This window comes from Oncorhynchus kisutch, linkage group LG28 (assembly GCF_002021735.2).
Source record: "Oncorhynchus kisutch isolate 150728-3 linkage group LG28, Okis_V2, whole genome shotgun sequence".
In the NCBI taxonomy this organism is placed as follows: domain Eukaryota; kingdom Metazoa; phylum Chordata; class Actinopteri; order Salmoniformes; family Salmonidae; genus Oncorhynchus; species Oncorhynchus kisutch.
This window is the reverse complement of record NC_034201.2, coordinates 20,592,462-20,619,990: the sequence shown is the minus strand read 5'-3', so window position 1 is coordinate 20,619,990 and position 27,529 is coordinate 20,592,462. Positions and strand designations below refer to the sequence as shown.

At 42.6% G+C, this 27,529-nt stretch overlaps 1 protein-coding gene across 2 annotated transcripts; it reads right to left on the bottom strand.

Moving 5' to 3' along the window:
- Positions 1 to 670: 670 nt before the first annotated feature.
- Positions 671 to 27,465, bottom strand: LOC109872563 (C2 domain-containing protein 2). 2 transcript variants are annotated; one of them, XM_031807826.1, is made up of 14 exons: positions 26,262 to 27,465; positions 25,753 to 25,848; positions 24,040 to 24,159; positions 22,088 to 22,189; positions 21,750 to 21,866; positions 20,381 to 20,492; positions 16,936 to 17,044; positions 16,613 to 16,677; positions 14,894 to 15,009; positions 14,199 to 14,379; positions 13,466 to 13,710; positions 12,704 to 13,007; positions 12,440 to 12,476; positions 671 to 4,460 (listed from the first exon to the last, which is right to left on the bottom strand). In XM_031807826.1, exons 1-14 carry the CDS (start codon positions 26,535 to 26,537, stop codon positions 3,368 to 3,370), a joined length of 2,973 nt encoding a protein of 990 aa, XP_031663686.1. In that variant the 5' UTR covers positions 26,538 to 27,465; the 3' UTR covers positions 671 to 3,367. The 2 variants fall into 2 exon arrangements, with proteins under 2 accessions (XP_031663686.1, XP_020319430.1); XM_020463841.2 differs by lacking the exon at positions 12,440 to 12,476 and having other exon boundaries at positions 3,686 to 4,460; positions 26,262 to 27,463.
- Between the last annotated feature and the right edge of the window lie 64 nt (positions 27,466 to 27,529).

The following is a 27,529-nucleotide window of genomic DNA, read 5'->3' as shown; positions in this document are numbered from 1 at the left end:
GGTCGCAAATGGGTCTTCCAAATGGACAATGACCCCAAGCATACTTCCAAAGTTGTGGTAAAATGGCTTAAGGACCAAAGTCAAGGTATTGGAGTGGTCATCACAAAGCCCTGACCTCAAACCTATTGAACATTTGTGGGCAGACCTGAAAAAGCGTGTGCGAGCAAGGAGGCCTACAAACCTGACTCAGTTACTCCAGCTCTGTCATGAGGAAGGACCAAAATTCACCCAACTTATCGTGGGAAGCTCGTAGAAGGCCACCCAAAACGTTTGACCCAAGTTAAACAATTTAAGGGCAATGCTACCAAATACTAATTGAGTGTATGTACACTTCTGACCCACTGGGAATCTGATGAAAGAAATAAAAGCTGAAATAAATCATTCTCTCTACTATTATCCTGACATTTCACATTCTTAAAATAAACTGACCTAAGACAGGGAATTGTTACTAGGATTAAATGTCAGGAATTGTGAAAAACTGAGTTTAAATGTAGTTGGCTAAGGTGTATGTAAACCTCAACTGTAGATGTGATCTCCATATAAACACTGCATTACATAAACATTTAATTGCATAAAATAGGTGTGGCCTCAACTTTAATACATAGCCCTATTAAATCAGAAAAGGTTAACAAGCATTTTTTACAGCTTGAAAGAGAACAGCACACTTCGGTGGTTATTCAGACAATATTTATTGCTCAAGATGATAAACCTGATATGTCAATAATTAGTCATAATCCCTGCATGGCATTGACTGACACTCAATATAAGCAGTCAACCAGGTTCTGTGCATTTCAGAGCCAATGCCAATATTAAATGGCAGGAAGCAGTTTGATCAAACACAGGCCCACTGCCTATTGAAATGCATAATCTTGCACTTGTCAGTTGCCATGTTATAGGCTAAGAAACAAGTTAGCATGGTTAAAACTTCCCACATTCTTTTTACATGGTTTTTAGATGACTTCGGGCATCAGCAAACGCCTCAATCTGCAAGATCAAAAAAACAAACCAGGCCATCTGGCATTTGCCCAAACTGCCCTACGGTCCACCACTTCAAATATAACCCATACAGTACATGCAGGAGATAACTTCATTAATGTGGTTGTTCTAGATCAACATAAATGGCATGCATTTTTTTCCAGCAACCAGATGCCCCAGTGTAATCAGTCAGTCATACCTGGATATGATTTTATTTTTTTTAAATTTATTTTTAAAATCAGGGCTCCTTGATTATTCCGTTTTAATATGGGTTGTTGAGAGGGAGAAATCGAACTGGCCCCTCTCTCATCTCAAAGCCTTTCAAGCCATATAGCAACATTCACGAGTCCTCTGAAAACACCAGCTGATAGGCATGGAAAGCACAGCCAGGGATAGCAAGGCCAGGGTCACACAGGCCCCAGGTCATTCTAAGATTGTTCATACCTGAAAATTGACCATTTCCAAGAGGTAAACCCTACCACTACAATTTGTCACTACTACACTAGTAGAATAACTGTTCTCCTGTCTTTTCAAAAGTATTTTAAACAGTAGGGCATCTGACTACTATGTCCATCTTGAGTACTGCCATCATGTCAGTAAGAGTATAGCAGTCCTCTCAGGAGGTTCATTTGCTGAGAAGAAAAACAGTAGTTAACAAAAGGGAATTCATCTCGAAGACAACATTCATTTAATTTACCGGTTTAAGAAAAATAACAGTACAATCATTAGCTAAGTAAAAGCCCAAAGCAGTGAAACCATTCAGATTTCCCAAACTTTCCTCATCACCCTTTCAGTTAAGATAATGTTTAAAGCTCCGATACATGTCATTTTTAAAACAAAAAACAGCAAAAACACAAGTAATTCAGTGGAAATGCATGTGTGCATCAACACTGCAATAAGTATGCCTTGGGGGTAGTATCACTTTCTTTCCCTCGCTCAGCATATGAGATCATTGGGGTTCTAGTTACCACTTCACCAACCCCAGACAGAGTTGTAGTGTAAAGAGGGCATCTTTAGGTCAGAAGATCACAGGAAACGGCATATCATTTTATAACACTGCAATAGCTTATAAAAGAAAAGTGATAATACAAAAAAATTCAAAAATGTTAATATATAAAAAATAAATTCATCTTCTCCATGATGTCGCTGCACTGTTTTGAAATAGTGTTTATAGTGGACAATACAAAACTCAATGAACTATATATTAAAAACAAATTTTGGTCTTCCCAAAATTGTTTCAATGTCAGATAACGTATGAATGACATTTACCTCTTTCGGTGTGTTATTTACAGAACTGTCATAACTGTTATGTCTGAAATATTTAGTCTAGCATATGATTTTCACAGTAGCTCTGAGGTTTGTATGTGAATTTATTTTAGATGTCTTGTATTACAATGTTAGGCTTTATCATCTTCCACTAGTATCAACCTTACAGTGGAACAGACTGGTTCCCTTGACAACACATCAAACACCTATCTCAATCACATATTGGCTACAGTACACAAGCTGCTTCTATACACTGACTGAAGAAACAATAGGAATATGCTCTTTCCATGACAGACTGACCAGGTGAATCAAGTTGAAAGCTATGAACCCTTATTTCTATCACTTGTTAAATCTAATTCAATCAGTTTAGACGAAGAAGCAGAGAGCAGTTAAAGAAGGATTTTTAAGCTTTGAGACAATTGAGACATGCATTGTGTATGTGTGCTATTCAGAAGGTGAATGGGCAAGACGAAACACTTAAGTGCCTTTGAACGGGGTATCGTAGTAGGTGCCATACGCACCGGTTTGTGTCAAGAACTGCAACGCTGCTGGGTGTTTCTTGTTCAAAGGTTTCCTGTGTGTATCAAGAATGCTCAACCACCCAAAGAACATCCAGCCAACTTGACAACTGTGGGAAGCAATGGAGTAACCACAGGCCAGCATCCCTGTGGAACGCTTTCGACACCTTGCAGAGTCCATGTCCCGACGAATTGAGGCTGTTCTGAGGGCAAAAAATATGATATTGGTGGAGTTGTCAACACCATTCTTCACTCCTTTGGTCCACCTTCCATTAGATCCCATCAGGTTGCCCTTACTACCCTCTGATTGGACAAGGGTCCAGGTTGGCCACCAGTAGTTCTTCTCATGGTTTAGAAGGCCAGAAATACAGAATGTTTCAATAATGATGCAAAAAACGGTAAATTTAAATCAAACAAAAAAATGATCTCATGAAATGGCATGAAGGTGAAAGTTATTCAAATTAGCGTCACCCAAACAGATATACTTCCTGTCAAATATTTCTTCTTCAAAAAAAGGTGAGGGTGAAGGAAGAGCAGGAGGAAGGGAGATAAACACAAAGTTTTCCCAACCAGTAGTGTATAATTCACGGATCGGGAAGTGGGATCTCTCAGTCAGTGCAAGGTGGTAGGGGTGGAGGCGGCATGGGGAGCTGGAGGACTAGAGGGGAAGAAGCGAGTGGTAGGGGTGGTGGAGTGGGGGGCTGGAGGACTAGAGGAGGGGAAGAAGCAGGTGGTAAGAGTGTTGGAGTGGGGGGCTGGAGGACTAGAGGAGGGGAAGAAGCAGGTGGTAAGGGTGGTGGAGTGGGGGGCTGGAGGACTAGAGGAGGGGAAGAAGCAGGTGGTAAGGGTGGTGTAGTGGGGGGCTGGAGGACTAGAGGAGGGGAAGAAGCGGGTGGTAAGGGTGGTGTAGTGGGGGGCTGGAGGACTAGAGGAGGGGAAGAAGCGGGTGGTGGAGTGGGGGGCTGGAGGACTAGAGGAGGGGAAGAAGCGGGTGGTAGGGGTGGTGGAGTGGGGGGCTGAAGGACTAGAGGGGAAGAAGCGGGTGGTAGGGGTGGTGGAGTGGGGGGCTGGAGGACTAGATGAGGAGAAGAAGTGGGTGGTAGGGGTGGTTGAGTGGGGGGCTGGAGGACTAGATGAGGAGAAGAAGTGGGTGGTAGGGGTGGTTGAGTGGGGGGCTGGAGGACTAGATGAGGAGAAGAAGTGGGTGGTAGGGGTGGTTGAGTGGGGGGCTGGAGGACTAGATGAGGAGAAGAAGTGGGTGGTAGGGGTGGTTGAGTGGGGGGCTGGAGGACTAGATGAGGGGAAGAAGTGGGTGGTAGGGGTGGTTGAGTGGGGGGCTGGAAGACTAAAGAAGGGGTTAGAGGTAGTAGGAGTGGCGGCGTGGGGGGCTGGAGGACTAAAGAAGGGGTTAGAGGTGGTGTGGGGGGCTCCAGAACTATTGGAGGGAGAGTCAGGCTGCGTGTTGTTCCTCCAGGGTGGGAGTGGATGTCTGGGTTGTGGAGCCGTTGGCTTTGCTCTTGCTCTTGGGCAGCAGCTTGCGGTTCAACATCCGGCTGAAAGTGGCTGTGCGTTTCTCTCGGTCCACCGTCACAGGTTGCTCCAGGTACACCAGGTCGTTGTGCGACTGGCTCATACCCGGGTCCTTGCACTGGCGGCGCCGGCGGAAGAACAGCTTGGCACTCTTTTGTAGGAAGCCGCCTCCTGGTGGGAGGAAGAGGAGAAAACAAGACGAGGTTGTCGTAAATTAATATAATTCAACAATAACTGAAATTGTGTCATCTACATAGCCGCGGGAAGTAGTTGTTGGATGGGGTTGCTGTGTTTTGGGGGTGGCAGTGGTGTCAGTTCGGCTAAACCTCGGGTTCGGCAAAGTGGGGTGTGGAAATACATCCACCAGTTGAAGCTCATTTACTGTACTTCACCAAATAGCATTTTAGAGTTTTAAAATTGTGTAGAAGAGCAAAAACAAAATGTCTCCCAGACATTACTACCCCAATATGAGCTTTATATTTGGTTTCAAGGTCTGCGGAATAGCCTATACAACGTACTACTCAAACTCATCATACATACTGTAGGCTACATTGACTCATTTATCCTACTTGTGGAGCAGTGCATACACTGCAAAATGACAAATGCAAAATCCACGCTATCAATGCCCACTAAATACCGACATCAATGTGAAAGTAACCAGAGCATAAAACAGCTGACACGAATGCAAACTATGCCAGATAAATCCTATACATGCACTGAAATAAAAGGCACACATAGGAATGACTTAGCCTACAACCGGGAAGGACAAACAGACAAACAAACTCGACCAAGGAATGAAGAAAAATCTACACAGTAAGGACGTGCCTGTGATTCAGCACCTCTGAATGGACAGCGCCTCGGTACAGGTAGGCATAGTGGAGCTCCATGGGGTGTGGCTGAACGGACAGCGTCTCTGTCTAGTAGCCAGCTAGAATAAGGCTATTCAGTTTGTGGGCAGTTAGACATTAACTGGGCACAGTCGAGTAGCCTACAATGCTTATATGAAAGTGGAAGTTGGAAATGCATTATACCAGAGGCATGCAGGCTAAAGGTAGGGATGCAGGCAGAGGATGATGATGTTGGTCTACATCAAGAAGTTTTAAAAAGTTAGCCCAACTAGGTAATCATTCATTATTTACAATTCCTCAATTATCGTTCTGTCACTGCAAGACAATGCAGATTTGTTATAGCCTACAAGTGTTAATGTCTTTGAAGCCAAAAAAGACATACAGTGCATTCGGAAAGTATTCAGACATTTTGTTATGTTACAACCTTCTTCTAAAATTGATTAAAATGGTTGTTTCCCCCTTCATAAATCTACAAACAATACCCCATAATTACAAAGCAAAAACTGGTTTAAACATTTTTGGAAATGTATTAAGAATAAAAAATTGAAATATCACATTTACATAAGTATTCAAACCCTTTACTCAGTACTTTGTTTAAGCACCTTTGGAGGTGATTACCGCCTCGATTCTTCTTGGGTATGACGCTACAAGCTTGGCAAACCTGTATTTGGGGAATTTCTCCCAATCTTCTCTGCAGATCCTCTCAAGCTCTGTCAGGTTGGATGGGGAGCGTCGCTTCATAGCTATTTTCAGGTCTCTCCAGAGATGTTTGATCGGGTACAAGTCCGGGCTCTGGCTGCGCCACTCATGGACATTCCGAGACTTGTCCTGAATCCACTCCTGCGTGGTCTAGGCTGTATGCTTAGGGTAGTTGTCTTGTTGGAAGGCGAACCTTCGTCTCAGTCTGAGGACCTGAGCAGGTTTCCAAGGATTTCTTTGTACTTTGCTCTGTTCATCTTTCGCTCGATCCTGACTCGTCTCCCAGTCCTTGAGCAAGTTGCTGCCACCATCATGCTTCACCGTAGGGATGGTGCCACATTTCCTCCAGACGTGCCGCTTAGCATTCAGGACAAAGAGTTCAATCTTGGTTTCATCAGACCAGAGAATCTTGTTTTCATGGTCTCAGAGTCTGTAGGTGACTTTTGGAAAACTCCAAGCAGGCTGTCACGGGCCTTTTCCTGAGGAGTGGCTTCCGTCTGGCCACTCTACCATAAAGGCCTGATTGGTGGAGTGCTGCAGAGATGGGAGAACCTTCCAGAAGGGCAACCATCTCCACAGAGGAACTCTGGTGCTCTGTCAGAGGGACCATCTGATTCTTGGCCACCTCCCTGACCAAGGCCCTGGCCGGGTGGCCAGCTCTAGGAAGAATCTCATCGACACTCAATGCCCAAGTTAACCTCCACTGTACTCACATCCTAGCATACCCATGTCTGTATATTAGGACTTGAATCTATTCTTCCATGCCCAGAAACCTGCTCCTTTTACTCTCTGTTCCGAACAACACTAGACGACCAGTTCTTATAGCCTTTAGCCGTACCCTTATCCTACTCCTCCTCTGTTCCTCTGGTTATGTAGAGGTTAACCCAGGCCCTGCAGCGCCTAGCTCCACTCCCATTCCCCAGGTGATCTAATTTGTTGACTTCTGTAACCGTAAAAGCCTTGGTATCATGCATGTTAACACTATAAGCCTCCTCCCTAAGTTTGTTTTATTCACTGCTTTAGCACTCTCTGCCAACCCGGATATCCTAGCCATGCTTGAATCCTGGCTTAAGGAAGGCCACGAAAAATCCTGAAATTTCCATCCCTGACAATAACATTTTCCAACAAGATAGAACTGCCAAATGGGGCGGAGTTGCAATCTACTGCAGAGATAGCTTGCAGAGTTCTGTCATACTATCCAGGTCTATGCCCAAACAATTCGAGCTTCTACTTTAAAAAGTTCACCTTTCCAGAAACAAGTCTCTCACTGTTGCCGCTTGTTAATTAAAGACCACCTTCAGCCCTCAGCTTTGCCCTGGACACCATATGTGAATTGACTGCCCCCCATCCATCTTCAGAGTTCGTACTGTGATGAGACGTAAACTGGGACATGCTTAACACTCCGGCCGACCTACAATCTAAGCTAGATGCCCTCAATCTCACACAAATTATCAAGGAACCTACCAGGTACAACCCTAAATCCGTAACCATGAGCACCCTGTTAGATATCATCCTGACCAACTTGCCTTCTAAATACACCTCTACTGTCTTCAACCAGGATCTTAGTGATCATTCCCTCATCACTGTCAAACACTCCCTAAAACACTTCAGCAAACAGGCCTTTCTAATCGGCCTGGCCCAGGTATCCTGGAAGGATACTGACCTCATCCTGTCAGTAGAGGATGCCTGGTTGCTTTTTAAAAGTGATTTCCTCTCCATCTTAAATACGCATGCCCCATTCAAAAAATGTAGAACTAAGAACAGATATAGCCCTTCCTTCACCCCAGACTTGACAGCCCTTGACCAGCACAATATCATCCTGTGGTGTTCTGCATTAGCATCGAATAGCACACGCAATATGCAACTTTTCAGGGAAGTCAGGAACCAATATACTAGCTAGCTTTTTCAAACAGAAATGTTCAACCTGTAGCACAAATTTCAAAAGGTTTTGGGACACTGTAAAGTCCATGGAGAATAAGAGCACCTCCTCCCAGCTGCCCACTGCACTGAGGATAGGAAACATTGTCACCACCGATAAATCTACAATAATTGATAATTTCATTAAGCATTTTTCTATGGCTGGCCATGGCTACCCATACCCCGGCCAACATCTCAGCACCCCCTGTAGCAACTTGCACAACCCCGCACCACCGCTTCTCCTTCATCCAAATCCTGACATCCTGACATCCTGACAATCCCTACCAATTGAGCTGGGCTAGACAATCTGGACCCTCTCTTTCAAAAATTATCCGCCAAAATTGTTGCAACCCTTATTACTAGCCTTTTCAACCTCTCATATCGTCTGAGATCCCCAAAGATTGGAAAGCTGGGGGAGACACTCTAGACGCAAACTGTTATAGACCTATATCCATCCTGCCCTGCCAGTCAAGTTAAACAGATCACCTACTATTTCGAATCCCACCGTACCTTCTCCACTATGCAATCTGGTTTCCGAGCTGGTCATGGGTGCACCTCAGCCACGGTCAAGGTCCTAAACGATATCATAACCACCATCGATAAAAGACAGTACTGTGCAGCCGTATTCATCGACCTGGCCAAGGCTTTCGAATCTGTCAATCACCACATTCTTATTGGCAGAATCAATAGCATTGGCTCTCAAATGACTGCCTCGCCTGGTTCAACAACTACGTCTCAGAAAGAGTTCAGTGTGGCAAATCGGAGGGCCTGTTGTCCGGACCTCTGGCAGTCTATGGGGGTGCCACAGGGTTCAATTCTCTGGCCGACTCTTTTCTCTGTAGATATCAATGATGTCGCTCTTGCTGCTGGTGATTAGCTGATCCACCTCTACGCAGACGACACCATTCTGTATACATCTGGCCCTTCTTTGGACACTATGCTAACAAACCTCCAAACGAGCTTCAATGCCATACAACACTCCTTTCGAGGTCTCCGACTGCTTTAAAAATGCAAGTAAAACTATGTGCAAGCTCTTCAACCGATTGCTGCCCGCACTCTCCCGCCCGACTAGCATCACTACTCTGGACGGTTCTGAATATGTGGACAACTACAAATACCTAGGTGTCTGGTTAGACTGTAAACTCTCCTTCCAGACTCACATCAAGCATCTCAAATCTTTTTGTTACGATACAGACTGATTCTAAAATTGATTTTTTTTTAAATGGTCATCAATCTACACACAATACCCCATAATGACAAAGTGAAAAAAGGTTTAGAAATGTTGCTAATTGATTAAAAAATAAAAATACCTTATGAAAATAAGTATTTAGACCCTTTGCTATGAGAGTCTAAATTGAGCTCAGGTGCATCCTTCCATTAATAATCCTTGAGATGTTTCTACAACTTGATTGGAGTCCACCTGTGGTACAATCAATTGATTGGACATGATATGGAAAGGCACACACCTGTCTATATAAGTCCCACATGCATGTCAGAGCAAAAACCAAGCAATGAGGCCGAAGGAATTGTCTGTTGAGCTCCGAGACAGGATTGTGTCAAGGCACAGATCTGGAGAAGGGAATCCAAAATGTCTGCAGCATTGAAGGTCCCCAAGAATACAGTGGCCTCCATCATTCTTAAATGGAAGTTTGGAACCACCAAGACTCTTCCTAGAGCTGGCCACCCAGCAAAACTGAGCAATCAGGGAAGAAGGGCCTTGGTCAGGGAGGTGAGGGAGGGGAGGTCAGGGAGTGCCAGAGTTCCTCGGTAGATATGGGAGAACCTTCCAGAAGGACAACCATCTCTGCATCACTCCACCAAACAGCCATTTATTGTATAGTGGCCAGACAGAAGCCACTCCTCGGGAAAAGGCACATGACAGCCCACTTGGAGTTTGCCAAAAGGCACCTAAAGGACTCTGACCATGAGAAATAGGAATCTCTGGTCTGATGAAACCAAGGTTGACCTCATTGGCCTGAATGCCAAGTGTCACATCTGGAGGAAACCTGGCACCATCCCTACAGTAAAGCATGGTGGTGGCAGCATCAAACTGTGGAGATCTTTTTCCGTGGCAAGAACTGGAAGACTAGTCAGGCTCGAGGGAAAGATGAACAGAGCAAAGTACAGAGAGATCCTTGATGACTGGGGCGAAGTTTCACCTTCCAACAGGACAACGATCCTAAGCACATAGCCAAGACAACGCAGGAGTGGCTTCGGGACAAGTCTCTGAATGTCCATGAGTGTCCCAGTCAGAGCCCAGACTTGAACATGATCTAATATCTCTGGAGTGACCTGAAAATAGTTGTGCAGCGATGCTCCCCATCAAACCTGACAGAGTTTGAGAGGATCTGCAGAGAATGGGAGTAACTTCCCAAATACAGGTTTGCCAAGCTTGTAGTGTCATACCCAAGAAGAATCGAGGCTGTATTGCTACCAAAAGGTCTGAGTAAAGGGTCTGAATATTTATACAAATGTGATATTTTATTTATTTACTTTGTATGCAAAAAAAAGGAAAAGGGTGTTTTTGCTTTGTCATTATGGGTATTGTGTGTAGATTTATGAAAGAAAAAAATGATTAAACTTTTTATGGGGCAGGGGCAGTATTGAGTAGCTTGGATGAAAAGGTGTCCATTGTAAACGGCCAGCTCCTCAGTCTCAGTTGCTAATATATGCATATTATTATTAGTATTGGATAGAAAACACTCTGAAGTATCTAAAACGGTTTGAATTATGTCTGTGAGTATAACAGAACTCATATTGCAGGCAAAAACATGAGAAATTCCACTTCCTGTTTGTATTTTTTCTGGGGGTGGCAGATTTTCAACCAAGCTCTCATTGAAATTCCAGCGAGATATGGATGAGTTTTCACTTCCTACGCCTTCCACTAGATGTCAACAGTCAATAGAACTTTGTCTGATGACTAATGTGAAGGGGGGTCGAATGAGACAGGGAATAGTCACCACTGCCACGAGTTGACCATGCTTTCACCATGCGCGTTCACAGAGGAAGGACCTGCATTCCACCGGTCATCTGAAGTCATTCTAATTCTCCGGTTGGAACGTTATTCAAGATATATGTAAACAACATTCTAAAGATTGATTCAGTACATCGTTTGACATGTTTCTACTGACTGTTACGGAACTTTTGGACATTTTGTCACGTTATAGTGGACGCGCTTTGTGACTTTGGAATTGTTTACCAAACGCGCTAACCAAAGTAGCTAATTGGCCATAAATAACAGACATTTTCGAACAAATTAAGCATTTATTGTGGACCTGGGATTCCTAGGACTGCATTCTGATGAAGTTCATCAAAGGTAAGAAAACATTTATCATGTATTTTCTGGTTTCTGTTGACACTAACATGGCGGCTAATTTGGCTACTGTTCTGAGCTCCGTCTCAGATTATTGCATGGGTTGCTTTTTCCGTAAACTTTTTTTGAAATCTGACACAGTGGTTGCATTAAGGAGAGGTATATCTATAATTCCATGTGTATAACTTGTATTAGCATCTACATTTATGATGAGTATTTCCGTTGAAACGATGTGGCTATGCAAAATCACTTGATGTTTTTGGAACTAGTGAATCTAATAAGCCAATGTAAACGGATTTTTTTTATATAAATATGAACTTTATCAAACAAAACATGCATGTATTGTGTAACATGAAGTCCTATGAGTGTCATCTGATGAAGATAATTCAAGGTTAGTGATTAATTTTCTCTCTATTTCTGCTTTTTGTGAATGCTATATTTCGCTGGAAAATGGCTGTGCTTATTGTGGTTTGGTGGAGATTTAACATAATCGTTTGTAGTGCTTTTGCTGAAAAGTACATTTGAAATCGGACACTTTGGTGGGATTAACAACAAGATTAACTTTAAAATGATATAAGACACATGTATGTTTTAGGAATTGTAATTATGAGCTTTCTGTGGTTTGAATTTGGCGCCCTCTATTTTCACTGGTAGTTGTCATATCGATCCCATTAGCGGGATTGCAGCCATAACAAGTTAATACATTTTTAAATAAGGCTGTAACGTAACAAAATGTGGAAAAGGTCAAGGGGTCTGAATACTTTCCGAATGCACTGTAGTTCCAAGTTGGCTAGACTTGAAATATAAATATTAGCGGGCTACTCACCAGCATGTGGACTTGCTTGAAAGATTGTTTATGAAACCCGTGTTAATTTTCTGTTATGCCTGCTACAAGAAGTTAGTCATTATTAGTGAATGTGCATTATGCACGGTTCTAGTTAAATTTGTAACAAAAAAAACACATTTTAATAGACAGACTTGAAAGCCAGATCAGTGATTATTGCAAAAAAAGGATATAATTTCACAAACCGGAAATTCTTTAGATCATTGAAAATGCAGTGTATTTGACCTTTAATTGTACAACAAAGCTTATTTAGAGAAAACATTATTTTTTTAAGTGATATATTGTGAATCGTTAAGATATGAATTTTAGGCCATATTGCCCAGCCCCAACTCTGGTCTTGAAAAATAGCACCGACCTTGATAGAAGTGCACCTAAAACTGCTCCTACAACGCAGCTTGGAGCTGTTGCAGCCTAAAAGATGTTATACCATCTGAAAGAAAATGTGAATGTCACATTTCATTGATGGATAGCATGCTAGTCTAGTCACTACCATACCAAGCTACTAACAGCTGCTTGTGAGGTAACTTACTCTTCAGGAAAACATTTCTGGTTAGCAATGGTATCCTCTTTAAGATGGCAAAGAATAAAGAGACAAGGGAAGGGTGGAGATAGGAATAATGAGAAGACTGGAGTGGTGACCAGGATCATAAGGACTTGAGTAGAGTAAGAGCGTTACCAAAGTGATATGCCCGGTACAATATTTTAGGAGAGAATAAGGCTAAAAATAGACAACAATAAGATCTTAAAGACTTGCCACAGTGCCGGCATAGGGCACCATCCCATAAACTCTCACCCCTGCTCTTTTTGGAGCCTGACTCTGAGATGCAGAGGGACATGGAGGTTTTATCTGCATCTCTGTCTGGGTCCTCTACTGCTTGGCTCTCCCAGTCCTCCGGGGCCTGCTGGGCTTGAGCCTGGACAACTCCACTGGGGCCCTCCTGGGGTTCTGACCACGCCTCCGGGAGGTTGCTACTGGCTCCTACTACTGAAGCAGTCGCCACAGAAATCTCCTGAGAACCCTGCTCCGACATGGAGGCATCCATCGCAGCAGCGTAGCCCACCATCAATGCCATCTCATCATCCTGAGAAAGAGGGGTCTAAGAAATGGAGTACAGAATAGAAAACCCACTCTTAACATTTCAAAAAGAAGAGCTGAAGAGCCTCTAAGAGGTAGAGAGTAGCCTAGCGGTTAGAGCTTTGGGCCAGTAACCAAAAGGTTGCTAGTTTGAATCCCCAAGCCAACAACGTGAAAAAAAAGTGTTGCTCTGCCCTCGAGCAAGGCACTTAACTCTAATTGCTCCAGGGTCGCCATCAATAATGGCTGATCCCTGATTGTGACCACAATCTTTGTGGGTGTGGATATGCAAAAAACATTTGCATTCCACACTTGTGCAGGTTACCCACTTGCTAATGCAGTGAAAATGGGCAAATAGAAGCTTCCCCTATTTGACCTTTGGAGTGTACTGCCGAGCTGCTCCGTATGGTATGCCTTTGACTTCAAGTGTCTTTGGGTTTCAGAAAATCCCTAACCAAATCTTACGTATTATTATGGTACCTTGGCCACTCCTGAGATGATGATGGTGCTCTTCTTGACCGGGGACTTGAGCTTCTGCTTGGCTGACTCGTGGAGCTGGCGGATGGCGGCCTCTGCCACGGGATCGGACCCATTGAGCATAAGCAGCTCTGTGTCGGAGGAGGACAGGGCCTTACTCCCCATCGTCCCCAGCATGGATGGCTGCTCTGACACCCTCCGAGACGACAGCTTGGACTTGGTGCCGCTGGGAGGCTTCAAGGGGGTCTCTGAAAACATACAAGATCACTTGGATAAGATCCTTATCATTTTATTGACATTAATACCGGTAATTGCATTCTATACATTTTAGTTAAAATAAGCTGAGCCCATCTCCTGTAAGCAACATCTCATAGTAATGCCTAGACAAGAGGCAGTCATGTGTTGAAAAAAAGTCCAAAAGCCTCAACATCAAAGCCCCAGAGAATAGTTGTCGATAGTATGTGGACAATGACTATATTACCTCCAAATTATTGCCATATATTTACATTTGAGTCATTTAGCAGACCCTCTTGGACAGAGCGACTTACAGGAGCAATTCAGGTTAAGTGCCTTGCTCAAGGGCACATTAACAGATTTTCCATCTAGTTGGCCCAGGATTCGAACCAGCAACCTTTCGGTAATTGGCCCAAAGCTCTTAACCTCTAGGCTACCTGCTGTCATACTTTTGGGGTTCCATCTTAAACGTTAATTGTATTGTTAAAGACTCAATACGTACGCTGGGTGGGATTTTTGTTCAGTCCAGGCAGTAGTGGTCGAGCTGGTTTACTCTTCACTGCAGTGATTGTGGTGACCACAGTACCGCAGGGCATGACCGTGCGGTCCATTTCCACTCTCTTAGTGAGGGCTGGAGTAGGGGGCTGCCACGACCGCACCTCGCTAGGTTCCAAGTAGGTAAACTTGGGGATGAGAGAAAGGATGGAATGACATGATTCATTGTGTAAAATGGTAAGGTATTGGATATGAATTTGATGTGTATTAAGAAGTTAAACTGTCCAAAGCAGATCTTTTTATTTCTATATCAAATCATTTCTGGGTAACAATTAAGTAACTTACTATGAATCTTTTCAATAAAATGGCCAAAAAGAAACAAAAATAGCTTCTTAGCTAAGAACAATTTGACAAGCAAGAATTTTGCTAAGACGGTCTGGGAGTGAGGAGTGGAAAACTAGCTGTTACTGGCAGAGAGGTTTGGAACTCTTTCTTATTGGTCTGTTAACCAACTTACCACCTGGTGATGTCACCAGGCAGGTCAAAACTACATCCTACCAAAACAGGCTGACATTTCTGGTGGTCTTTTTTCACAGCTTACAGTAAAAGGGCATTATCATAATTTTCACAATATTATTCCCACCTCAGAGTGGAAATATATATAAAAAACACACTGGGCCTTAAAAAAGGTAGTTATCTTGCCTCAGCAGTAAGTGACCCAGTCACTTGGTCTTTGGATATGAGGGCAAATTTTTGCTGTCCTTTGGGTTGCTTCTTCACCAGATGAAAAGGCACAGACACTTGACCCATTAAGGAGTCTGTCAGGAAAACAACACATCCCAATCAGTTTGCTATAACAAGACTTCATACATACAGTTGAAGTCAGAAGTTTACATACACTTAGGTTGGAGTCAAACTCGTTTTTCAACCACTCCAAATTTCTTGTTAAGAAACTATAGTTTTGGCAAGTCGTTTAGGACATCTACTTTGTGCATGAAACAAGTAATTTTTCCAACAATTGTTTACAGATTATTTAATTTATAATTCACTGTATCACAATTCCAGTGGGTCAGAAGTTTACATACACAAAGTTGACTGTGCCTTTAAACAGCTTGGAAAATTCCAGAAAATTATGTCATGGCTTTAGAAGCTTCTGATAGGCAAATTGACATCATAGGAGTCAATTGGAGGTATACCCGTGGATGTATTTCAAGGTCTACCTTCAAACTCAGTGCCTCTTGCTTGACATCATAGGAAAATCAAAAGAAATCAGCCAAGACCTCAGAAAAAAATGGTAGACCTCCACAAGTCTGGTTCATCCTTGGGAGCAATTTCCAAACGCCCGAAGGTACCACGTTCATCTGTACAAACAATAGTACGCAAGTATAAACACCATGGGACCACGCAGCTGTCATACCACTCAGGAAGGAGACGCAGTCAGTCTCCTGGTGATGAACATACTTTGGTACGAAAAGTGTAAATCAATCCCAGAACAGCAGTAAAGGACCTTGTGAAGATGCTGGAGGAAACAGGTACAAAAGTATCTATATCCACAGTAAAACGAGTCCTATATCGACATAACCTGAAAGGCCGCTCAGTAAGGAAGAAGCCACTGCTCCAAAACCGCCATAAAAAAGCCAGACTACGGTTAGCAACTGCACATGGGGACAAAGACCGTAATTTTGGGAGAAATGTCCTCTGGTCCGATGAAACAAAAATAGAACTGTTTGGCCATAATGACCATCGTTATGTTGAGAGGGAAAAGGGGGAGGCTTGCAAGCTGAAGAACACCATCGCAATCGTGAAGCATAGGGGTGGCAGCATCATGTTGTGGGGGTGCTTTGCTGCAGGAGGGACTGGTGCACTTCACAAAATAGATAGCATACTTCCAAAGTTGTGGCAAAATGGCTTAAGTACAACAAAGTCAAGGTATTGGAGTGGCCATCACAAAGCCCTGACCTCAATTCTATAGAAAATTTGTGGAAGGAACTGAAAATGCTACCAAATACTAATTGAGCGTATGTAAACTTCTGACCCAGTGGGAATGTGATGAAAGAAATAAAAGCTGAAATAAATTATTCTCTCTACTATTATTCTGACATTTCACATTCTTAAAATAAAGTGGTGATCTAACTGACCTAAGACAGGGAATTTTTTACTAGGATTAAATGTCAGTAATTGTGAAAAACTGAGTTTAAATGTATGTAAACTTCCGACTTCAACTGTATAATTTTGCTCACAAACAATTAAGTCAGTGTATGAGTAAAATGACAACATTTTAAGGCTATCAGACATACTTTAAGGGTGATAAAAAGCTTCAATTGTTCTTAAATTCAAATATTGTGGGTGTGCATCAGATATACTATTAGTATCCTTACCTCTGTGACTAAATGTAGAGATACAAAACAAATATATACTTACTCTCCTGAGGTTTCCCATCATCCAGCAGCTGAATATTGAGCTCTTTTGATCGTCCATTCAGCTCACTTGGTGAGAAAAAGAGGAACATTTACGAAACTGAGGGGAACATTTACAAAACTGAGGACGAGCAACAGGAACACTGAGGGAGCGAGAGGGACTGTGGGTTGGATATTATGCAACTGAGTGGCAAGTGTTTACTAAGAGATTGAGCTCACATGTCACTATAATGTCTACTAGCTTCATTTTTTTATTTCCATATAAAAAGGGCTCTGTAAAGACTCTCTGGCAGCAGCAGTAGCAGTGGATCTCGAGTCTGGACTCACAAGATGAAGGGCTGGTCCCAGGCTGGGCTGGCTGTGTTTTGTAGGACTGAAGTGGAGAGTTTCTGTGGAGGGTCGTCTAGCTGCAGCACACACAGGGGATTCATACTGCCTGCGAAGTGCAAACAACAGAAGAGTTCAACAGAAATGCACAGCCCCATACAAATCAAACATTGGGGTTGATTGGTACAGTACACTGACAACCCAAGTCATGAGCATTATAATGTTTGAACATTAGATTAAGTCGACGTTCAAGTAATTGTTGAAAAACATATTTTACCTTTATTTAACTAGGCAAGTCAGTTAAGAACAAATTCTTATTTTCAATGACAGCCTAGGAACAGTGGGTGAACTGCCTTGTTAAGGGGGAGAACGACAGATTTGTACGTTGTCAGCTAGGGGATTTGAACTTGCAACCTTCCGGTTACTAGTCCAACGCTCTAACCATTAGGCTACCCTGACGCCTCATTGTAATTGACGTTGGATGTCTGAACCTACAGTATTAGAATGAGTTCATTCTATTTCTATGGTCTGAACACCTTAGTTTAGGCATAAACATTTTTGGGGGCATTACTGCTATTAGCCCATAGAAATGCATTGAATAAAAGATTCACTACATGGAACATATTTTAGATTCTTCAAAGTAGCCACCTTTTGCCTTGATGACAGCTTTGCACACTCTTGGCATTCTCTAAACCAGCTTCATGAGGAATGCTTTTCCAACAGTCTTGAAGGAGTTCCCACATATGCTGAATACTTGTTGGCTGCTTTTCCTTTACTCCGCGGTCCAACTCATCCCAAATCGTCTCAATTGGGTTGAGGTCAGGTGATTGTGGAGGCCAGGTCATCTGATGCAGCACTCCATTACTCTCCTTCTTGGTCAAATAGCCCTTACACAGCCTGGAGGTGTGTTTTAGGTCATTGTCCTGTGGAAAAACAAATGATATCCCATCTGGTTTGTGCGTAGTGGGACTGGTGTATCGCTGCAGAATGCTGTGGTAGACATGCTGGTTAAGTGTGCCTTCAATTCTGAATAAATCACGACAGTGTCACCAGCAAAGCACCCCCAAACAATCACACCTCCTCCTCCATGGTGGGAACCACACATGCGGAGATCATCCGTTCACCTATTCTGTGTCTCACAAGGACACGGTGGTTGGAACCAAAAAACAATCTCCAATTTGGACTCATCAGATCAAAGGACAGATTTCCACCGGTATGATGTCCATTGCTCGTGTTTCTTGGCCCAAGCAAGTCTCTTCTGATTGGTATCTTTTAGTAGTGGTTTCTTTGCAGCAATTCAACCATGAAAGCCTGATTCACGCAGTCTCGTCTGAACATTTGATGTTGAGATGTGTCTGTTACTTGAACACTGTGAAGCATTTATTTGGGCTTCAATTTCTGAGGCTGGTAACTCCAATGAACTTATCCTCTGCAGCAGAGGTAACTCTGGGTCTTCCTTTCCTGTGGCGGTCCTCATGGGAGCCAGTCATCATAGAGCTTGATGGTTTTTGCGACTGCACTTGAAGAAACTTTAAAAGTTATCAACATTTTCCAGATTGACTGACCTTCATGTCTTAAAGTAATGGACTGTCACTTATTTGCACTGTTCTTGCCATAATATGGACTTGGTATTTCACCAAATAGGGCTATCTTCTGTATACCACCCATACAGTACCTTGTCACAACCCAACTGATTGGCTCAAATGCATTAAGAATGAAAGAAATTCCACCAATTAAGTTAAGGCACACCTGTTAATTGAAATGCCTTCCAGGTCACTACATCATGAAGCGGGTTGAGAGAATGCCAAGACTGTGCAAAGCTGTCAACAAGACAAAGGGTGGCTACTTTGAAGAATCTGTCATATAAAATATATTTTGATTTGTTTAACACTTTTTTGGTTACAACATTATTCCATAGTGTTGAGGTCTTCACTATTATTCTACAATGTAGAAAATTGTACAAATAAAGAAAAACCCTTGAATGAGTAGGTGTGTCCAAACTTTTGACTGGTACTGTATATATTTTGGGACATGTATTCAACCCCATATTTTAGGCACTAAACTATATCCATACATATACACTTCCATAATTTTTTTAAACTGGTCTTGTTCCCAGTCGTGAAAATTATCAGAGGGTCATAATGGTTTGTAGGCCAAACTGTATGGACGCTACAGATGTTTTCGTGAGAAGACCGATTTTCGGGATGTCTTATGGTCTGAAAAACAGATTTAGCTCTGCCACCTTTCACCGCAGATGTGGAAGGGAGATATTGGCAGGTGAGGTAGATTGAGAAGCACCAAAAAAACAGATCTCTCTGGCTGAAACAGATGGACTGATGTTTTTTATTGTTATGTAAATAAGATTTTCTTGGGCTGCCAGAAATTGCAGAAAGGTTAATAGCAAGATAGTTACTTGTAGTGACAGTACATTTACATTGAGTGTATAAAACATTAGGAACACTTGCTCTTTCCATGACAGACTGGCCAGGTGAATCCAGGTGAAAGCTATGATACCTTATTGATGTCACTTATTAAATCCACTTCAAATCAATCAATTAAAGAGGAGACAAGTTAGAGAGGGATTTTTAAACCTGGAAACAATTGAAACATGGATTGCGTATATATGCCATTCAGAGGGTGAATGGGCATGACAAAAGATTGAAGTGCCTTTGAACAGGGTATGGTAGTAGGTACCAGGGTATGGTAGTAGGTACCAGGCAGGTTTGAATGCGTCAAGAACTGCAACGCTGCTGGGTTTATCCAGCCAACTTGACACAACTGTGGGAAGAATTCAAATCAACATCGGCCAGCATCCATGTGGAACGCTTTTGACACCTTGTAGAGTCCATGCACGGACGAATTGAGGCTGTTCTAAGGAAAAAGGGGGGTGAAACTCAATATTAGAAATATCAGTGTACATGTCAATGGCTGAGTTAAAGTCAGTCTGGCTATCAGGCTTGTAACTGAATGAATAATGTATCAACTGGTGGAGACACAAGTTGCCCTGACTATTGCATAGCTGCTGCCTCCTTGGCTTTATGCCACACTGCACATTTCAACAATAAACCCTATCAGCATAGTTGTCCTCTTAGCTTTAATGAAAAAGAAGCAACCGTGGAGAGAAGTGCTGAACACTACACATCTAATTATCAACAGTAATGTATACAGGGAGAGACGCTCTTCTCTCTCCCTGCTGTGGATGATGATCTGCAGCTCTGACAGCCCTGCTACTGTAGGCGAGTTTGGAACCACATTGAGTAGGCTTCAATGGGTTCAACTGATGTCAGAAAATAACAAGTCTCAGCGGCTCCTTGAGGTCCATGCTACTGTGATCTCTGCTGGCAGCCACCTCAACATGAGGCACATGTGGCGCTGTAGTAACACTTCATTGTTTTGCCCATATTTTCATGGTTGAACCAGGTTATAATCCAGTTGTGTCCCTCACCTGCAGCACCGTCCTCCTGCTCCTTACATGTCACCCGGATATTCTTCACCAGCAGCTTCCAGTCGTGAGCGCGGGGGGGCTTGGGCGGTGATGTCACCTGCTTACAGGCCTCCTAGAGAAGCGGACAGAGAACATGCCGATATTAGGTACTACCATATATTATATAGTGGAGAGAAGTGTAGAGCTACAGGGTGTGCATGCTTTTGTTCCAGCCCAGCATTAACACACCTGACTCAGGAACGCGTGGTGTGGAGACTAAGCAACCCAACTATGTTGATATACAGCACTTCTGCATATCAGGCAATCTATCAATAGAGAGGTATAGAAATGGCCAACAGGTGACAGGAGCACAATGTGCTGACAGGGTGCATTTGTTGTTGTATGTCTTCGACAGGTTGACACAGGAGGGAAAATGTATTCATGTCCAGTCTTGTCAAAATTTTCCCGTACTGTCCTGATTCTGCAAAAGTTCTATAAACCCGGAACTTTCCTGTCCCGTCCCGATAAAATCCCTCCCATCCCGAACTGGCCTACCTGGTTCTCAACTGGCCTACCTGGTTAAATAAAGGTGAAATTAAAAAAATGGGTCTTCCAAATGGACGATGACCCCCAAGCATACTTCCAATGCTGTGGCAAAATGGCGTAAGAACAACAAAGTTAAGGTATTGGAGTGGCAATCACAAAGCCCTGACCTCAATCCCATAGAAAATGTGTGGTTTGCGAGCAAGGAGGCATACAAACCTGACTCCGAAACACCAGCTCTGTCAGAAGGAATGGGCCAAAATTCACCCAACTTATTGTGGGAAGCTTGTGGAAGGCTACCTGAAATGTTTGACCCAAGTTAAACAATTTAAAGGCCATGCTTCCATATACTAATTGAATGTATGTAAACTTCTGACCCACTGGGAATGTGATGAAAGAAATAAAAGCTTAAATAAATCACTAAATGTCAAGAATTGTGAAAAACTGTGTGTAAATGTATTTGGCTACGGTATGTAAACTTCCGACTTCAACTGTACATAGACATAGAACATTAGTCACTTTAATAATGTTTACTAATTTCATATGTATATACTGTATTATATTCTACTGTATTTTAGTCAATGCCACTCCGACATTGCTGGCTACCACCGTAATGGGTTGATGGAAGGGGAAAATGACCATATATTTTACATTTCATTTTTATAAAGTAAACTATAATCGTTTTTCCCCCCATTTCCACACATTGCATATTTCTATCCCCCCCCCCGCCCCAAAAAGAAAAACAGTTTAGAACTATTCCTGTACTGCCTGTTCCTTTGGTCTGTCGATCCTGTCCTGACCCACGGGAGTCCTGTTCCAGTGTCTAACTGTAATGTCTTCCTCTCACCTTGACCTCTGTGGCCTGAGCAGGCCTGCAACTCAGCATCACGGAGGGACGCACCACACACAGCAGCTGTCTCAGCACGTCCTTTACTGCAGCCACACTTGGGCCTGTGGCATTGTCCTGACAGACAAATGGATCAACACTCCACCATCACATCACTAGCAATCATCTCCATTACAGTCTGACTTGTCAGGACTGATGATTTTTGGAAACATCATAAAAAAATAAAACATGTTGAGGTTTGCAGTTTACCCTCAGGAAGTATTGAAGATCTTACTTTTTCAAATGTTTGCCTTAAAGATATATATTTTATACCACAGACTGTGGGTTATGGGCCATACCTGTGTGAAGCTGGGGCTGAGCTGCAGGTCCCATGTCTCCAGATGGGACACCCCCCAGCCCACCCAGACCTCTCCTTCAGCCTCCCTTATCTGCAAGTCCAACTGGGGAACAGAGGGCAACAGAAAGGCCATGAGCAACAACACAGTTGTTATATTATTCCAAATACACGCTTCACCCCTGCAGAGTGCAAGCCAACACAATGAGCTGTAATTGAGCAGTCCACCATAGAGAGAAAAAGAGCGTAAGTGAGAGAGAAGGAGAGTGAGCAAGTGTGGGAGAGAGACAGAGAGGGCTATGTGCTAGTGGGAGAGAGGACTGTGTGCTAGTGACTGGGCCATCCTGTCCCAGCATGCCTAGAATCCACTCTGACTGTACAGCCAACTATGTTATATATATATTTCGAAAAAAATCATTTAGATCAATAAAAATAGGTTTTGGTCATACTGGGAAAAGTGTAGGCCTTAGTGTTACATAAAGCACAGTACAAATGGAGTCAAGTAATGGTGAGTAAAGTACAGCAACCATATTTTTCCAGAAGCACTACTATTTCCATGGGAGATGTATCATCCATGTGTGGGAAAATGTTAACAAACACGGTATCATTATAGTAATGGGGAATGAATATAGCCTAGTGTCTTATGGTTTAGGAAAAAATACCTGAGAACAAAAGGATTCCATTTATAGTAGCCCATCACGTCAGTCACATGAAATGCCCCACTGCAATGATACTACAGTTGTGTTACAACTGTGTGGTTACACATGGCCAAAGTACACTAAGCTGCAAAACCACAGAGCGTGTGAGTGAGGCAGAAAGAGAAACACACTGGCTCAATATACTGTTCAAATACATCTTTCACAATCACTCATAACAAGAACAGGGACCATTCTAGTGTCAGTCAGTCGCAATGTGAAAAAGGATGAACATATTTCAAAAGGCCTGCCCCCAGGACTTTTCCAGAACAAACTGAAGGAGGGAGTATGAAAAAAAAATTAACAATAGCCTCCCTCTACCCCTCCCAAAAACAACAACCAACCCAAAACCCTAACAAAAGGTGTCCTGACCAAACCAAACCTAGTCCTGGCTTTAGATTTTTTTTTTACCTCTCACTGGACTTGTATTTATGACAGGATCAGGCCCACAATGATGCCACCAGATTTATTTAAAAAATAGCTTTAATTTAATTGGGTTAACGTCAACAGCCACTTACTAGCCGTGCATTTGCAACCGCTTAACAACTAGCTCAATAACTTAGACGGGATGGAAGCTTATAGAGCTTTATGTAATATGCCCACAACACACACTCCGGATGTCTTTCTCACTTTCATGATGTTCAATATGAAACCACAAGTAGTACTAGGCTACAGCAAGCAACCTAGAGGGAAAAACCAGCAGAGGGAAAGGCTAGATTGCTAAACATTATGGGTGAGCCCGAGTCAGAGATTTGACTTTAAATCTTGCCCAGTTACGGGCGATGCTAATAAAATGGATGTATCAAGCCATCTCTACCTTGTTTAACATGAAAGAGGGAACATTTCTCAACATCACTTTTTAGGTGAGAAATTATTCTTACTTTCTCTCTTCTCCAATGACAAAAGTGGAGGTAGTAGGAAAGAAATGGGGCACCTTTACCAAGAAGGGGATCCTATACCTCCTCCGGTATTTTACATTAGACAGACAGTGATTTAAATAAGGTTTCCAGGACATCTTCCAACCTCTAGGCCCTCGCCATTTAATCCGATTCTCATAGCAGCAGCAAAGCTACGCTGAAGTGTGTCATGTTCAATAAATCACAGAGCTTCCTCCATTAAGACAACACAGGGAGAGAACCAGGAGCCCCCCCTCTCTCTTCCTCACTCTACCTTTGTTTGTCTAAAGCATCGCTCCAATAGAGATGGGATGGGAAAGATGTTAGTTGCAGATGTAGTGGACATAACTGTTGTGTTCCTTTACCTGCAGTTCAAGTGTCGATATCTTCACGCTGTACCTACAGGGCTCTCCTGGAGACATAGCTGATGGTGATGCACTGAGGGAGAACTGAAGCTTGTCCCCGACAACCTTGCATTGTGCAGCCTTGGGGAAGGCAAGACAGCATACAGTTACAATAGTACCGTACAATAATCAAGGTTACACAAAAAAAATACTATTTGAGGTAAAAAGGTGCTTGATGCTAAACATGCCCAACCATAATTGTGGTATTCTTGCAAAGTACATACATGGTTCACATTCAGACTTGTTTACCTGGTTTTCCTCAATGTGTGTGTGTTAATTTTTTATTACTAGTTCAGTGTGTGACAACAATCAACTTGAAAGCTCCAAACATGAAGTATGTCATCATACTGCCCATTTCTCCCAGCAGGACCCTCCTCATCATCACTTCCCTCATCTCCTTAGTGTTGATCTGTACTGGGCTGGCTATAAGGAGACAGCAACTAAGCTTCTTACTGCACACTCACTAATGCAGGCAGGTCAAGGATAAGCCTTTGTTTACCAAAGTCTCTAAAAACAGCATCTGGATCTTGCATATTACAGAAAATCCTAAACAAAAAAATTGAGCAGGCATTTAAAAGGTGCAATGTGTAGAAATCACTTCGACATTTCCTGGTTGCTAAAATTCTAATAGCTCTCCGAATTTCAGTTTTTGACAAAACAAACAAGTGCAGAGAATGATTGTACCATCTAAACCGCTGTGAAATATGTTTTCAATAACCAAAAATATTGTATTTTCAGTCGTTTGATACTGGTGTACAAAACCGAAAATGTAAAAGACGCAAAAACAAAACTTAACAATGGTAATCATAGAAATAGCACACACAGAACAGATATACTGCATTTTAGAGTTGCTTTCAATGAAAAGGACAGATCTATAACTGACTTCTAGGTGAATTTGGTCAGGTCGCCAAAAAAAGTTACATATTGCAGCTTAAATAACAGACTAGTCCATCTGAAAAACCCTGCTTTGCTTTCCTTTTCCATACAAAATCTGCTAATGCTATTGGTGAAAATATTATTGATTTACTGAGAATGTATAAAAACAGTGAGAATTCTCATCACCTTTTTAGAAGAGGCGCTGGTTATATGAGGATCCCATAAACTTGGAGCTGGAGAAGAGGTCGTAAAAATGTGCTGTTGGCTCTGGCCAGACAATTTAAGGCGAGGAGGAAAATGTCTGGAAGTGCCAGTGAAGCTAATGGACATTGTGTGAATCAGAATATTGGCCACTGCGGACCTGAAATGAAGTTAAAAGGCTGCAGCACCAATAGAGCACTGCCATTTACATTGAATTACAGTGGAAGATTCGATTGACTATAGAGGCGGGTTATGACATTAGGGCACATTGATTAGGAAATGGCAACAGCATAAATGCTTTCTTTACTAACTGTAGTTAGTGTTTAAGAGGCCTCCACTGTCAAACTAAAAACAACTGCAAAACTATTTCAGTGGCTGTAGGCGGAGGACGACGCTGCACTGGGTTCAACAATGACCCAATTGATCCAGATTCCTCCTCTTACCTCAAACTTGATTTTAAATCAGGAAAATAAGCATTTAGAAACAATGAACATATCTGAACTATACGGAATCATGTACTGAGCTTTTCATTCTGTGTGCAATTTGTTGCTAGCCATTCGATGAGAGCCAGTCTGAGACACATGGCTTTTATCTTACCTTCTGACCAGCAGATTTTTTAAAGCTGGAAACTTGGCCAACCACCAGCTCTGATGACTGAAGGCTCTCCTCTTCAAATGTTAGTTGCACTGGGCTCTGTGTGAGTTAGGAGTACCTGGGTCAGGTGGTGGTCAGCAAAAAGCTATACCCCAACAACTGACATTATTTCAACATTAAAAGAGTCACGAACAGGTTACAAATGGATCATGTTTACAATTTGGTATGATATGAAAAGGTTACAAGGAACAGTAGCAAGGTACAGGAATCAAGATTGTTGACACTGGATTCTGTGAAGGTGATTTCTTCTACTACAAGGCTCATCTGTGTGCTCAGGTCTTGTTTCATTTAATACAGATCCTGTATTCATATGTTGTTTGTTCTTTTATAGAGGATTCTTTCTAACATCGGTCACTGCCTTTCCTATTCATGTATTTAGCTACAGGCAACTTGTGTAAATCCATAGTAATTTGGAAAGTTAAATAAACTAGTGTATGGGTCATGGGACTCACCCCAGACTTCCTCGATTCGTCATTCAACGCTCTGCACCAAGCAACTCTCCATTGACTTTTCCAGCTTTTCAGTGACAGCGCCCATCCCAACAGAGCGTCCGCTTCCTCCGAAACCGCATTGTTTTGCTCAGGCTTCTGTATCCGTAGATCGTCGTAAAAATACTGTATTAGATACAGTATCAATGTAATGCTGGATGCAATGAACAGTGTTACCATGCAAAGCCACTGAAAGTCTCCCAAAACAGAATTTGAAAGGGGACTTTCTGGGTCAGTCATCCTCAGCAACTGACTTAAATAGCTGGCTAGCTATTTATTTAACTAATGACAATTGTCTCTTGAAAGTAAGACCAGCACAAAAACATGGTCTGATGCGCTTTTGAATTAAGTCCCCGTCATTCAAGACAATTACGTTAGCTAACGTTTGCCATCTAAATGAGTTATGGATCCAGCTATATTAGCAATGAGAGCAAGTCTTGTCAACAAGTTCAACCACTGAACAAGTAACTCTATGCAATGTTAGCCTCTTATCTGGTCAGTAATATCGTGGTTAGTGATGGAGGCTAAACTAAAATATCCCAAGATGAGTAACTATAGACTTCAAGGAAGTAGTTCATCCTTGCTAACGTTAGCTATCTTGTTTGAAAACTGCAGTAGAAAGCTAGGTAGCTAACAAGCAAGCAATATAAATGTTTTCTGCAAGTAACTTAGCTACCTACTAAATAACGGAGCATTTTGAGTAAGTTAGACCAAGCAAGTTCGAGCAAGCTCCACGCATCTCTAACGTTAGCTGCACACCATTGTATGTCTGTGTTTGCTAGCTAGCCCCTAGCATTGCTAGCCAACAACAGCAAGTCAGCTAACTACACATAACGACGAGATTTTCATAAAAATTGGCTAGGTAGCATCAGACCTTTCTCTCATTTAGATTACAAGTCAACGGGAGCTAATTTAGCAAGTTATCTAGCTAGCTAATATCACGTAGTCCAAAATGTAATGTCAATGCATCGTTTCTGGCGTCCATGGCGTAAAGCCAAGTGAAAGTTATTCGTGGCTTCCAACGACGAAACAAATGTATTATTTTGTGAAGTCCTTATCTATAAAGCCCCATCACAAGGTTGAAAACCATCTCCGATACCGTCGATGACCGAAATCGAAAAACTGCAAATGTCATGTGATGTGGCATGAACTGCTATTCCCAGAGTGCATAGCGATATCTTAAAGTGTCCATGTGCGCATTGCTTTCATCTATACTCTAGTGGGTTTTCCCA

Coding starts and splice junctions, on each gene's coding strand:
- LOC109872563 (XM_031807826.1), bottom strand. CDS start 26,537: ATGACTGACCCAGAAAGTCCCCTTTCAAATTCTGTTTTGGGAGACTTT. Junction 22,190..24,039: donor TATCGACACTTGAACTGCAG/GTAAAGGAACAC, acceptor TCTGTTCCCCAG/TTGGACTTGCAGATAAGGGA. Junction 16,678..16,935: donor TGGGACCAGCCCTTCATCTT/GTGAGTCCAGAC, acceptor TTTCTCACCAAG/TGAGCTGAATGGACGATCAA.